General features: G+C 43.8%; 1 protein-coding gene across 1 annotated transcript in view; it reads right to left on the bottom strand.

The window, feature by feature from the left end:
- Positions 1–7,868, bottom strand: part of pde9aa (phosphodiesterase 9aa) — a 56,388-nt gene extending 48,520 nt beyond the window's left edge. The window contains 1 exon segment of the mRNA XM_034110331.1: positions 7,520–7,868. Coding sequence (XP_033966222.1) covers positions 7,520–7,582 — 63 coding nt within the window. The 5' untranslated portion in view covers positions 7,583–7,868.
- Between the last annotated feature and the right edge of the window lie 8,115 nt (positions 7,869–15,983).

Below are 15,983 nucleotides of genomic sequence, written 5' to 3'. Positions count from 1 at the left end.
GATACACTTTATTTGATCTAAAATATTGATGTTTCTTTGTTATACTGTAGTAGCCTGTGAAAACCATAACACATATGTGTTCAAATGCTCTTCAAAACACAACTGAAGTACTGAAAGTCCATGAAATGTGTCTTTCTGTATTTGTGAATGAAGCGCCATCTAATGGTTAAATCCTGAAATTGAAAATCTGGCAACGCCCTCTTGGAAAATAGTGGGAGGGCTTAACATTCCCAGCCGCTGGGATCCGTTGGGTCTTTGGCAGGAAGCTGTTGGTTGGAGTCTGTTCTGTTCACAAAACTAAGGCCAACCGGGTGGGTGGAGGGGGTCTGGAGGACGGGCTTGGGCTGACAGCGGAGGACCCGGAAGGGGTCTCGGGCGGACGGCCCGGGGGCAAGGCAGAGATCAATGATGGGGTCTCGGGCAGACGGCCCGGGGGCAAGGCAGAGTTCAAAAAGGGGGACTCGGGCGGATGGCCCGGGGGCAAGGCAGAGATCAAGGAAGGGGTCTCGGGCGGACGGCCCGGGGGCAAGGCAGAGATCAAGGAAGGGGTCTCGGGCGGATGGCCCGGGGGCAAGGCAGAGTTCACAAAGGGGGACTCGGGCGGACGGCCCGGGGGAAAGGCAGAGTTCAAAAAGGGGGACTCGGGCGGACGGCCCAGAGACAAGGCAGAGTTCAAAAAGGGAGACTCGGGCGGACGGCCCGGGGACAAGGCCAAACAGCTCCGGAGGCCGGGCAGGACCCGGTGTCGGCCGAACAGGAACCGGAGCCGGTGGGACAGGCTTCGGCAGGATCCCCCACGGAAGAGGACCAGGAGTTGGCAGCACCCCCGGCGAGACAGATGATGGCGGGGCCTCCAACGGAACTGGACAAGGGGTTGGCAGTACCCCCGGCAGGACAGGTGATGGCGGGGACTCCAACTGGACTGGACATAGAGCTGGCAGGATCCCCAGCGGAACCTCCAAAGGCACGGGACATAGAGTTGGCAGGACCCCCGGCAGAAGAGTAGTTGGCGGGACCTCCAACGGAACAGGACAAGGGATTGTCAGGACTCCCGGCAGAAGAGTAGTCGGCGGGGCCTCCAACGGCACAGGACTTAGGGTTGGCAGGACCCCCGGCAGAAGAGTAGTTGGGGGGGCCTCCAACGGGACAGGACACAGGGTTGACAGGACCCCCGTCAGGAGAGTAGTCGGCAGTGCCTCCAACGGCACAGGACTTAGGGTTGGCAGGACCCCCGGCAGAAGAGTAGTCGGCGGGGCCTCCAACGGGACAGGACATAGGGTTGGCAGGACCCCCGGCAGGAGAGTAGTCGGCGGGGCCTCCAACGGGACGAGACACAGGGTTGGCAGGACCCCCGGCAGGAGAGTAGTCGGCGGGGCCTCCAACGGGACGAGACACAGGGTTGGCAGGACCCCCGGCAGGAGAGTAGTCGGCGGGGCCTCCAACAGCACAGGACTTAGGGTTGGCAGGACCCCCGGCAGGAGAGTAGTCGGCGGGACCCCCAACGGGACAGGACATAGGGTTGGCAGGACAGTAGTCGGCGGGGCCTCCAACGGGACAAGACACAGGGTTGGCAGGACCCCTGCCCGGAGAGTAGTCGGCAGGGCCTCCAACGGGACAGGACACAGGGTTGGCAGGACCCCCGGCAGGAGAGTAGTCGGCGGGGCCTCCAACGGGACAAGACACAGGGTTGGCAGGACCCCCGGCAGGAGAGTAGTCGGCGGGGCCTCCAATGGGACAAGACACAGGGTTGGCAGGACCCCCGGCAGGAGAGTAGTCGGCGGAGCCTCCAACGGCACAGGACTTAGGGTTGGCAGGACCCCCAGCGGAACCTCCAACGGTACAGGACATACGGTTGGCAATCTGGTGCCGCTAAATGTTTTCAAAGCTTGGTTGGATGCTAGTCAATCAGAAGCTATTGGTACCTGTTTATGTGGATAATTATGTAAATGATGCTGTATGATGTCCTTTTGTTGTTCTATTTATGCTTTTATGTTTCATGTGGAACTACTTGAGCAGGTCTCCCTTGAAAAAGAGATCAATGATCTCAATGGGATTTTATCTGTATAAATAAAGGTTTGAAATGAGAATCGGAGCAGCGGGAGCGGTACTGCAGTCGCTTTACCGCACCGTTGTGACGAAAAGGGAGCTGAGCCAGAAGGCAAAGCTCTCTGTCTACCGGGCCATTTTCGTTCCTACCCTCACCTATGGTCATGAAGGATGGGTCATGACCGAAAGAACCAGATCGCGGATACAAGCGGCTGAGATGGGTTTTCTCTGCAGGGTGGCTGGTGTCTCCCTTAGGGATAAGGTGAGAAGTTCGGTCATCAGGGAGGGACTCGGAGTAGAGCCGCTCCTCCTTCGCGTCGAAAGGAGCCAGTGGAGGTGGTTCGGGCACCTAGTTAGGATGCCACCTGGGCGCCTCCCTAGGGAGGTGTTCCAGGCACGTCCAGCTGGGAAGAGACCAAGGGGTAGGCCTAGGACCAGGTGGAGGGATTATATCTCTTCGCTGGCCTGGGAGCGCCTTGGGATCCCCCAGTCAGAGCTGGTTGATGTCGCCAGGGAAAAGAACGTTTGGGGCTCTCTGCTGGAACTGCTACCCCGAGACCCGACCACGGATAAGCGGGAGAAGATGGATGGATGGAATGAAATGAAAAACTGCACACAAAACGACATAAACACTTACCAAAAACAAACGTGTAAAAGCAAGTGTAATATATGTACACACACAGTATACAGATAGGTGCACACATGCACAGTTATACACACTATACAGAATGCACATGCATCTGGAGAGGGCCAGAGCAAAGAGAGAGTATGTATTTGCTTTGTTATCCTTTACTGTCCATTTCACAACAAAAACAATGCTCAGCTTTACTGAGAAGGAACAGAAGAGATAAATATTCAGGTTCTTGTTTTAAGATGCCATGACTGATTTCCATAAGAAAGCACTCTTTATCATAATGGCTCCCCTGCTGCTGCTGAACGCACCCAGGACGATGAACCTACACCATAAAACATCCACTGTTATGCAAATACAAAAGCCGGCATATTCAACATGACACTCAAACCAGAATGTGAGCATCGTGAATAAGAACAGGGGACAATAGCATGAAACAAACAACAGAGAAGTGTGATTGCAGCACCACGCACTCATCACACAGCTCCGTACTGGAAGCTGCTGTTCACCTCGCGTGTATGAAGTAGAGCTGAATATGCAACAGATGATTCATTCAAAACAAATTAAATGATGTGTTTAAGATGAAAAACATGCACACTGGACCTTCCACTCTTACTGTGTTCCAACCCGTCATCCTCTCAAATGAATAATCTTCAATTACCTTACCGGACCTGAAATTAATCTAATACATTTATAAAAGAATACCTTAATAAAGTAATCCAATAGTAAATCTAAGTGTCTGTTACACAGCTTACAGGGACTCTCAGCATTGCCAGCCTAGCAACATGTGACCTGCGACCTGCCAATACAAGCTCAATACATCTGCACACAATACAGGCCAATGTAAACATACAGCTGCAGGAAACACACACACACACACACACGCACGCACGCACGCACGCGCACGCACGCACGCACACACACACACACACACACACACACACACACACACACACACACACACACACACACACACACACACACACACACACACACACACACACACACACACACACACACACACACACACAGAACATTCTGAGGTTCAACCATTCTCCAAAATAGGAAACATCACTTTTTTAAATATATCCACAGGCTATGTTTCTTCTGCCTGCTTCAAACACATTAGGATCTATTAAAAGCTTTTTTTATTGTACAAGAGCATGTCCTCCCCTGTTGCATATAGAAAGTGTATGCATGAGGAAATGACTTGGTTATGTGCAGCACACACATGTGTGAACTCCATAAAGAAGGCACGACACAATAAATGCAAAGTGCCGGGGAGGCATAAAACTCATTATATGGTCTTTTATGAGCGGCTGCTCCTCCTCCATTGGTCTGTCAGAGTAAACAGGGAGGGGCTTCAGAAGGGCCATAATGGGACAAATGGTCTATACTTTGAACATAGTATTTGTCATATTTTATTATACTGTAATCAGTTTCTTACATATTTATATTTTACAGAGGTGTCCCTGAGCAAGGCACCGTTCCCCACACTGCTCCCCGGGCGCCGTTCATAATGGCAGCACACTGCTCCTAGGATGGGTCAAATGCAGAGGAACCATTTTGTTGCATAGTAAGTAGGCCTACTTACAATGACAATAAAAGTTAAAAAATAAATACATTTGTGTAAATATTGCTCATTGGTGTAAACTTAAATTTGTAATAAAAACTATTCTGATTCTGAAATGTACACTGTTTATGTGGAATAATGAGAGCATGCTGTATTTTCAATATTGGATTATTGTGCTGAATGGATTATTTTACTTTTCTCATTGAGACTGAGGAAGTAGTGATTTGTCTTATTAGGGCATGACTCATGTTTCCAATTGAACTGTGGGTGGGTGGATCTCTAGGTCGTCCTCAGACTGGAAGCTTCCAGTCATCCCGGTTCTCCATCCATCTGGCCAGTTCACCATCCGCTGCGATGTTCCTGCGGACTCCCGCCGCTGGAAGTATAGGATTTGGGATGACTTTGTTCTTCATGGTTGGCTTTACTATGCAGATTAAGGACTGGGGGGCGCAACTCCTCTCAGTCCTGGTTTTAGTTCAGAGTGTCCTTCTCCTAGATGGGTTGCCTTCCATGGCTATGAGCCCCATCTGCCCCTGCTATTTGCCGGGGAGCAGTTTTAGGGAACGGTGCCTTGCTCAGGGACACCTCGGTAGCAATTGGTCCTTCCGGGACTTGAACTGGTGACCGTCCAGTTGCCAAGCCAAGTCCCCTATGGACTTCGCCACCACCCCAAATGGTGGATGGTTAGGGTTGGTTAGGGCTAATTAGATGGATTGGTGGGTGAAAAGATGAATGAAATCAGCTGAAATCAGCAGAGAGTCCTCTAATCACGACTTCAATCTTTCCTTCAGATAAGTCATGCTGAGGAGTCAGTTTATCAGTGTTTCAGGTCTTGCAGAATCTGAAGGACACAAGCAGCTGTTTTACGACAACATGTCTCTGTTTCCTTGATTATTTGCAGGATTTATTATATGATATTATTAACATCCAACCCTAAAGAAAGGCTCTGAGGTGAGAGAAGAATCGTGCAGTGTGAGGCTGGGTTACCCTTCACCCTCTGGGACATGGAAGAAACACAGGAAGGGTAAACTAACTCAGTGTTGGTGATGACATAGTAAAACAAGCCTATGGCACTATGTTTAGATAATAAAGAGCTATTTAAATGTGATGCCGTTAACAGACATGACATTCAGGTTATAGGCCATGCCAGAATGTTTTATAATTCCACCACTTTACTGTCATCTATACACAGCACACAACAGTAAAGGCTGACCTGGTGCTCCCTTTGGAACTGATCTCTCTGCAGCACCATGTCTCAAACAGGGGACTATAATATTGCTGACGTATTGCTATATGTTTTTGTTAGTGTTTTATGACACAGGGTCACAGTTCTCCTTTAGTTAGTCGAGTCAGATCGTGAAGACACAAAAAGAAACTCCTGTTAATAAATAAAACTAACACATATTTCTATAAAATCCATACATGAACTTACTGATGCATAAAGACATTTGATTAATTCACTTACTGTAGACCCCACAGACATTTGTTTACCCTGCGGTGCTCAATAGTGCAGTTGAAGTAACATAATATTTTAGTTTTGTTGTATCCTCCTCACAGTGTGAATTTCAAGGTTTTACCAACAGCAAAATATTTGACAATTTGACCGACTATTCTGCCGCACTTTTCTATGTAACACTTATCAATTGGTAATCACTACACATTTAAAAACATAAGTAAGACTTTTAGATTCAAATTATAATTGTCGGGCAGTGGCTCAGTCAGTAGGGGCTTGGACCTGGAGCCGTAGGGTCGCAGACTTGGAGTGTGGACTGGTACCCTCCTGGGGCTGTCCTGAGCAAGGCACTGGACACCCCCCCCCCCATTGCTCCCCGGGCGCTGTGCACTGCTCCTAGTTAAAAGCAGAGAACACATTTCACTGTGTGCATGTATGTGTTACTATTAAACAGGGTTTCATCCTCCGATTCTATAATATTTGTATCGATATACATAATATTGAATAAGACTAAGTTAAAGTGGACCTATCATGCTATTTTTAAATATTAATAAAAAACATGTCTATGAAGTGTTTTGCTCAAAATACCAAACAGATCACCCATTCTAGCCATGCCTCATATCCCTCTATTTCACTTCCTGTTTCAAAAGTGCTGATTTGGGGTATAAAGCTTTAAATTAAAAAAATGTAATTGATACAAAAAAAAAGGAGGGGGCTGAGCTCATGCGGGAGATTCTACTGGCAGATACTGCGGTGATGAAACACCATATCATGGATTATCAAGGATTATTTCTGAAACAGTATGGAGCTCAAAGGCTTTCTCTCTCCGGTTATACCACAAGGTGAGTTCCTTTTTATTTCCTGCCTCTTCACACACATGCTCTGTGCAGTACAGGTAAGCTCTGAGTGTTAGCGATGCTAATGTAAACATGCCCGACCATATTACGTCCAAAACAGTCGGGCATTGTTTCTGTTGCAAATGTATTATCTTTTCAATTTACACACGGCATCTATTGCACGTCTGTCCGTCCTGGGAGAGGGATCCCTCCTCTGTTGTTCTCCCTGAGGTTTCTCCCATTTTTCCCTTTAAACTGGGTTTTCTTCGGAAGTTTTTCCTTGTACGATGTGAGGGTCTAAGGACAGAGGGTGTCGTATTGTCATACTGATATTCTGTACACACTGTGAAGACCACTGAGACAAATGTAACATTTGTGATATTGGGCTATATAAATAAACATTGATTGATTGATTGATTGATTGATTGATTGATTGATTGATTGATTGATTGATTGATTGATTGATAGGGTCGTGGGTGTAAGGCCAGCCTACATTTCCGATATTACGTCATATCGGACGCAAATCTGGATCAGCTCCGTTGTAGCCCCGTTTTTAGAGATTTGGGTACGGAGGAAAAAAGAGAGGGTTTTATTTTCTGACGCTGCGTGAGTTCCCTTACACACCGGGGACACCTATTTATGTATTTTAATACATAAAAAATTGCATTTTGCATGATAGGTCCCCTTTAATATAAGCTGATTTTGATAATAACAAATTATAAACAAGAAATACTTATATTAAAAATGATGTACAAATTATTATTTTTGTACTTATGGTAACTTTTATTTGGAAATGCTCATTTTCGAAACTCCCGTTTTTAATCATTCATGGTCACTTTCGTTGTATATTATACCCTTCCCCCAAATATTTACCCAGAGTCCTCCGCTTTTTCTTGTGAAAAAGCATTTATTGATATAAAAAAATTATGTATTAATACTGGTGATTTCAGGGGGTCAGTGCAGGTCACACTGAGTCCTACCTTCTGAATCCTGCCGTCCACGTCCAGGTAAATCACCCGGTAGGAGGAGGACGCGGAGCCCATGATCCCTCTCCTCTGCCCTGCGAGGTGCGTTACTGCGCGGCTCCTGCTCCTGCTCCTGCTCCGGGCTCCTGCTCCCTCCTCCGGGCTCCTGCTCCGGGCTCCTGCTCCGGGCTCCTGCTCCCCCCTCTGGGTTCCTGCTCCGGGCCCCGGGCCGCCGCTCCGATCCGACTACACAAAAGTAGGGTGGAGAAAGTGAGTCAGCGGTCCGACAGCATGCCCGCTGCCCGTCTCTCTGTCACACACCGACACACACTCTCTGTCACACAACCTCCCTCTCGGTCTCAGCTCCCCCCCTCTGTCGCCTCCTCTCTGCAGCATTTCATAAAGCCCAGCTGCGCGCCCCCGCCCCACTCACTGCACACCTCCTGGGGCCGCGCGCTCACCTAAAGGCACGCTCCCCTTATCATACAGCACTTTTCAAAACAAAGTCACAAAGTTGATTAAACTGATCAATCTGTTGTTTGCCTTGTTGTGATATCTTGTTTTAACAGTTACTTATATCATTGTTTTGTATTGTATTTTCCTTGTGTGAACTATTATCTTACAGTCCTGTAATTCACTACTCTGTCTGCTGTAACTCCTGAATTTACTTACGGGGATCAAACATATCTTAATTAAGAATAGCTTTATTGTCTTCTTCACAGGTCTGACCTGATGGTATCTGGTGGAAGGGAGTGGAGGAACCTTCAGGATTTACCCAACCCTGTCTCCTAAAAAGTACGTTCCCTAAACTAAACTAAACTGCATTCTCAATTACGTTTAGCTAGAAACGTATTTTCTCCCACGTTACGTTAGTTATCAACGAATCTCAAATAGGCCTACGTTTATTTTCTACATATATTCTAGAAACATATTTTCTCCCACGTTACGTTAGTTATGAACGTATCTTAAATACGTTTATGTTCTACATATCTTTGCCATTTAGTGTCTTGCTTATAATAATGATAATAGTCATTTATAAATATCATTTTAGAGCACACATTTGAAATCGACAATCGGGCTCGATATATGGTTAAATTAAAATCAGTAGGCGAGGCTGTAATTTTGCCAGCTGTTACTCTCATGAGCGAGGCAGAAAATAATAGTTTTAACATGCCAAAAAGCTGCTGTGTCGTTTATTGCACCTCACACATTAAAACAAATCCAGAGTTACGTGTTTCTGTACTTCCTCTAAGAAGAAAGGACAGCAACAGAAGACCTCTGTGCCTTCAGGCTTGATCGCCGTTCAAATGACAGCGTTGGTTTCCCCAAAAGTGGGCGGGGCTGACGTAGTGACGTAGATGTGGTGTTAATAAAATATGATATCCGAAAACATTTAAAAAAAAAAAAAAAACTTTATTCCGAGTGTTCTTGCTTTTCTCTTTGAAAGTCATCAGATAACGGCATTTTAATACACGGTTCGGCTGCTTTACATATTACACATCTGCTATGAAGGTAGATATGGTGCAAAATGCGAGAGCGTGTAAAACCTGATGTGAGCACTTGCAGAAAAAAAATCTGAGCTTGTGTGCATACATTTACACTTGTATAAAATATCCACGTAACTGTGAATCAAATGTACACTTGTATAAAATATCCACGTAACTGTGAATCAAATGTACACTTGTATAAAATATCTACGTAACTGTGAACCAAATTTGAAGTCGCAGAAGAAGAAAAAAGTTTTGTAGCTTGTAGAAAAAAATGAACTTAGTGATGAAATGTTCACTTGCACTGAAAAATACATATTTTTTAAATATATTTTCCATTACAACTGCAACTTGGTTTTTACAACCTCTCAAATCAGCCATTACAACTTGACGAATCTGCTCTGTGGCAGTATAAATCGACGAATCTGCGGTCTTGATTTTTGCTACACTTCTTGCGATAAATGTGTCGCAAAAGTAATTTTCACCTGTAGAAGTGGGGGGAGGGAGGGGGGTTGGAGCGAAGGGGCGGAGCTATCAGAACGACGAGGCTCGGTTCAGTTTATATATATATCTATGGTTGTACCCAGAGCCATATAATAGAAGAGTTACGACAACGGAAGTCCAAAAACGGTTATCGTCACGTGGTTCATGTAGACGAGAATCGTTCCCCGGAAGTTCATGGCGGGCAATGTGAATGCATTGATAACAGGAGATAGAACTACGATTTTTGGTAATTATTAGTGAATAAAGGTTTTGATTTGCAATATTTATACAACAAATCGATATGTGTATGTATTTACATGAATATGTTTTAAAAAATAAAATAGAATTTGCTAATATTAAGTGATAATATTAGGATTAGTGTGAACAACTAGTTTACATGTTACTAACAGTGCCTTGGTTAAAGAGCCTGTTGCTGTTTATTTATAGCTTTGAATTCTTTAAAACCAATATTATCTTCTTAAACTTGCATGGTAGTCAGGAGCATCACTTTCTAATGTTTATTGATACATTTAGAGGGAGGGGATCTAAAGTAATGCTTTAAAATTCAGATTAGATTAATTTCTACCATTTTCTTAAATTCATGGTAGTTTCAGTAATCCCCTGGTAATTGAGGACACAAGTTATCTAAATGACTAATAATAATAATAATAATAATAATAATTTATATAGCGCCTTTCACGAAACCCAAGGATGCTTTACAATGGGAAGTAACAAAACAAAAGGTAATAATAATCATACAGAGCAATAGCAGGAAATAAGTGACTGTATATTAGTTGAGGCCAAAGGCCCGAGTGAACAGAGTCATGTCAAGTCAATGTCATCTTTATGGCTTTCAGAAAGGACAGGAGACCGACAGGCGACTATCAAAGGACTAGCAGCAGCAGCAGCAGCAGCAGCATGATGATGATGATGATGTTAAATGTGTTGTTTTAGGAACATCCATTGCAAATACATGGGATTCAATAAACATTGAATAGCATATCATGCAGTTTGTCGGTGCCTTTTCCTCCGTGTTGTCCTGGTTTGCTGTGCTGCCTCCTAGTCGCCACCATGGTTTGCTGTGCTGCCTGGGGATGCTCAAATCGCTCCGAGAAAGGAATACGAATGTACGGCTTCCCCACTGACACAGAGCGGAGGAACAAATGGCTGGCTCAAGTCAGTAGGAGCAATTTCACGACCAACAGCAAAAAAATATGTGATGTAATTATATACAAACACTTTTTCACAAAACGAAAACCACACCATTGGGAACGCTTAATGTTTTGTTTAATACAAAAAAACAGGGAAAGGCTTTAAAAACACAGAGTTGAGACTCAGGGTGCAGGGTGAGGGTCTCAGTGCAGGTATTCAGGCTCCATTGAATCCCCCTCTGGTTCTTGTGCTGAAAGAGGGAGTAACAGACAGGAGAAAGGGTTATACACACACAGCACACCTATTGGATGGGAAATGCCTTGGGGAGATAAGGTGTGGTCTTTGTTCCCAACTGAAGTTATGGAACTTTATTATTTGTGAGTTTAACAAAGTATGACAAATGGCATCAGTAACAGATGTGATATGAATTTCTATAAAGTTGTCTCACATTCTTGGTCATATTTATATACAGTATGTAATGAGTATAACATGTCCAGTAAGTATAAAGTGTTTCCTAATACTGTGTATTCAACCACTATGGAATATGTATGTGGGCAGACAAGATTCAGACACAGTTGTTCTGTGTGTGAAGTAACCTCAAGTCACTCCGCAGGCACATTTTGATGCAGACCAGTTTGTCAAGACAAAAAAGGGCAAGACTAGGCTGAGAGCAGAGGCTATACCCACCATCTTCGTGCATCGCCCTGTGGTCAAAAAGAGAAGGGCCCCTGCACCACGATTCACCCCGGGACCTGTATCTACAAAGCCCATAGCTCATGATCACAGCTATAGTGTGAAAGGTGACACAGGTATAATAAGTATGAACTCTTAGTAACAAAAGTAATATTTCTTATTTTTAAGTGGTATAATATTTAAAATGTTCGAAAATTACAGTGCCATGTCTTCTACTTACATTAGTCTCAAAGATTGAGGGAAGAAGGGATGATGAGACTGAGAGAAAGGAAAGTGAGGGTGAAGAAAGAGAGGACATGGCTAGTGAGCAGAGACAGGGAGGGCGGACACCATCCACTCAGCCAGCAGCCAGTCAGCATATGAGGGAACCAGCAGCCAGTCAGCATACGAGGGAACCAGCAGCCAGTCAGCATACGAGGGAACCAGCAGCCAGTCAGCATACGAGGGAACCAGCAGCCAGTCAGCATACGAGGGAAACAGCAGCCAGTCATCATACGAGGGAACCAGCAGCCAGTCAGCATACGAGGGAACCAGCAGCCAGTCAGCATACGAGGGAACCAGCAGCCAGTCAGCATACGAGGGAACCAGCAGCCAGTCAGCATACGAGGGAACCAGCAGCCAGTCAGCATACGAGGGAACCAGCAGCCAGTCAGCATACGAGGGAACTAGCAGCCAGTCAGCATACAAGGGAACCAGCAGTCATCATACGAGGGAACCAGCAGCCAGTCAGCATACGAGAGAACCAGCAGCCAGTCAAACAGATCTATTAAAAACAATTAAAGAGAAAATTAAAGAGCCAAGAAGGAATCACCAAAAAAGCAAAAGCTGCACTAAGAAAAATCAGGAAGGAAAATGCAGCTCTCAAGAAAACAATGAAAATTAGGGACAAGAAATATAAGAAAACGTTTTCAAAAGACCAACTTAAGGCATTAGGCAGACTCACCACAAAGGGGATTAAATGGAGCAATGAGACAATTAAGAAGGCTTTAAAAATTCGCTTTGGGTGCGGATCAACGGGTTACAAAACTCTGCAGGAATTGAAGATTCCCCTTCCAGGAATAAGGACACTGCAAAGAAGGATGCAATGTGTTAAGTTTGAGCCTGGTGTGTTGACAGAGGTCTTTGATTTCCTAAAATTGAAGGCAGATTGATTGACAGACCTTGAAAGGGAGTGTGTGTTGACCTTGGATGAAATGGCAATCACACCAAGTGTGGAGTTAGACATGATTACAGGCAAACTGTACGGTGATGTGACTTTACCAGGTCACACAGGGGTGGCAACACATGCTTGTGTGTTTATGTTGCCTGGAAACACAACACGGTGGAAGCAAGTAGTGGCATATCATTACACTGGCAATTCTACCAATGGAGCAGAGTACAGGCCAATCATTATTGATATAATACAGAGGGCAGCATCCATAGGGCTACATGTGCTTGATGTCACCACCGACATGGGTAGCCCTAACCGAGCCATGTGGAAATCCTTTGGGGTGGACCAAAATAAAACATCGGTGCCACATCCAGCAACAGCAGACAGGCAGCTTTATTAGATGCCCGATGTCCCACATCTGGTAAAAATGGAGTAAGAGTGGGACTTGAAAAACCTTGGTGGCTCTCTACTCATGTTGTTACAGTTGTCTTGGTTACAGCTCTCAAGTTTTTTTTGTTGCCATTTCCACATCTTTAGAAAATATGAAATAAAAAATTGAAGTGAAATCAACCTCTTCTCTGGAGAACAAACTTTGATTTCTCTGTCTTGTGAGTTTGCAGTCTTGCAGTTTTGCTCCTCCACCTGTAACATCACTGCCCCTCCACCTGCCATACAGTAGGTTACTAACAAGATTACTTATATAATACAGTGATATAATACATGTTTAGTATGCTTACTTATATAAAATAGTAGTATTAAACTTACCTTGTGTTTTCACTCTCACTTAAGTCCCTCTCCCTTTGCCATCAATCCAAAATCAGCTGAGCTGCAACATTATACAGACAGGTAATAATCAACATAATCACAAGGACACAATATGGCTCTGCTAAAAACACTCACTCTTACACGCACCAAAGTTATATTTATCTAATATTTAACTCCCTCCACCCCCGCATACAATCCCGTTTAGAAGCCCCTCTTCTCTAATTCAACAACGTTGGACCAAATAGACATTAAGAGAACGGAATTTACAATTAAAAGGCTGTTCAACGTGTGTTGCTAACTTGCTTCGGTATCCTAGCTTAATCTGTTATCTGTAAACGTTCCCTAAATCTACTAATTTAGGGATAATCCACTGACATCCTTTAATACACATGTTAATTTGAATCAGATGTACTGATAATATCAGCAATATAAATCTTTAAACTTCTTCTTACCTTTAAAAGTCCGTCACGAACGGTCTATTATGTTGCAACTCTACAGCTCTGCTAGCCTTGGCGCTAACTTCCGGGGAACGATTGAGAGGCTCCACGATCCGCCATTGCTGTAAAAAAGTGCTCCATTGGAGTCAACGGAGATGTCGTAACTCTTCTATTATATGGCTCTGGTTGAACCTACACTTCCTACAGCGTAACCTGAGACCAGGGCCGGCCCGTCGCACTGGCGTTATAGATGTTCGCCTAGGGCGCCAGATCTGTGGAGGTGCCCCTGACAGCTCTGGGAGAAAAAAAAAATGTTTTGACCGTTGGTGCTCATCCTAATTTTTGGCCTTGATGTAACAACATTCATAATTAAGTAAATGTAACACCCTTTTCATCCCGGTTACACTTTTCATTTGCCCTGTATGATGGGCGCTGTAAGTGATGAAAATGGGGGATGTTGGCTTATCTGACACCCACAGCTCACAGCCAAAGTGCGAGTGAGCGTGGGAGCGAACGAGGGAGAAAGGGAGGGCGCTGTTGCTATTAGCATCTGGTGCTAGCTGCTCTAACGGAAGAAGAAGATGTTTCTACAATAATATGGAGGGAGAGTCCTCTCCAGTCAGACTGAGGCTGATAACTACAGCTCAGTGAGGTAAAGGACTCTGAGTGTTTAGATAGTTCACTTTAGTCTAAGTTATCTCAGTGGGTCTCAAACGGTTTGATCACAATTTATGTAAACACATATTTCCAAGGCTCTCCTTTATAATGATTGGGATAAAACAGGTTTGAAATCATTCCAATGTATACTATAGGACAGTAAACCAGACATATCGTTTTAAACTGGAGAGATACAAAAATATGCATAAATAAAATAGTAAAATAAGATATGAATGAACAACAAAAATAAAATACGTTACATGTATTTGTTATTGGCTATGGTAGGTTACTGGTTATGTTCACATACTTATTTGATTATTAAAATGTAAACCGATCTTTTTCATATGGGTGTTTAGAGTTGTACCCCCTAGATCTAGTCTCTAGTAATTCTGCCTAAAGTGCACCAGATTGAAGCATTTTACTTTAAAATGTTCAAACATTTCTTCCCGGTATGCCTGAGAAGGCAGATATGCTTGTTTTTCTCAATAACTGTTTTTAAATGGGGGGGTTCTTTTAAAAGTTGGACTGTTGCACTGTTGTAGCTTCAGTGGTTCTCAGGTTACAGTTACATAGCAGTGAATATAAACAGACTGATTCATGTGAATATTACTGTGTAAACTAACCTGTGTATTGTAAACTGTATTTAAATAATGTGCGGGCATGTATGTATGTTGGTATGGATGTGTGAGCATATGTTTATGTGTGTATATGTTTATATAGATATATATTTATTCGTTTTATGTGGAAATTCACTGCGAGGATTGCTTTTTTAAATTTCGTTGTACCTGGTGCGATGACAATAAAGGAATTCTATTCTATTCTATTCTAAAAGTTTCTCGAATAAATGTAATTTGTTTGGTGGAAGAAGCAATTTATAATTTTTTTACCCTGCCCCTCAAATAATCGGAATTGAGAACCGTTAAGAACCGGAATCGAAAAGTAGAATCGGAATCGGAATCGGAATCAGAATCGTGGAAATTCAAACGATACCCAACACTAGTGACCGGTCCACCCCAGGATCTGACCATACGATGCAGCCATCGTGGTCGAGGGAAACAAATGAATGAGCAAGCATTCTGCGTTAAATGTGTTCACACTGTTTGAAATAATGACTGTCGGCAGTGCAAACATCTTTGTTACATCTTTTGTCAAATGGATGTGAGATCTGCAGACTGGTGGCCATTGAGAGTTTGTTTCTGTACAAGTTTTACAAAAACTTTACAGATGTTACATATTTGCCTCTGGTTTTAAACATGCAAAGGCCTCTAACTTCGATGTGATGGCAGCATGTATTTGCTGTGTCCCCATGTCTCCAGCAGCCAATCAGCGAGCTGCAGCCAAACTATAAAATGGTTCACAAATGAATTCTCTCCCGATTGAAACATCAGGTGTTGAAATAAACAACTGCAGTTCAAAATAAAAAGTGAATTGCCTAATATGTTTGTTGTAGAATCAATTCATTTCTTTCTTTAAAGGCAAAAACATGAAAAAGCTAAGAAAAAAAACTATTGAATAAAATATATTTGGAGCAACTTCATTTATAAATGGTTGTCAACTTAAAGACGTGTGTTCACAATGATAGTAATTAAGTACATACAACTTAAAATTCCTTTTAAATCATGGGGTAAAACAAGTCGGAACAACTTAATCTTTTG

The sequence above is a fragment of the Pseudochaenichthys georgianus genome, chromosome 21, assembly GCF_902827115.2.
Source record: "Pseudochaenichthys georgianus chromosome 21, fPseGeo1.2, whole genome shotgun sequence".
NCBI classification, from domain to species: Eukaryota; Metazoa; Chordata; class Actinopteri; order Perciformes; family Channichthyidae; genus Pseudochaenichthys; species Pseudochaenichthys georgianus.
Note: the sequence above shows the minus strand (reverse complement) of the source record. Positions and strands in the feature narration are given on the sequence as shown.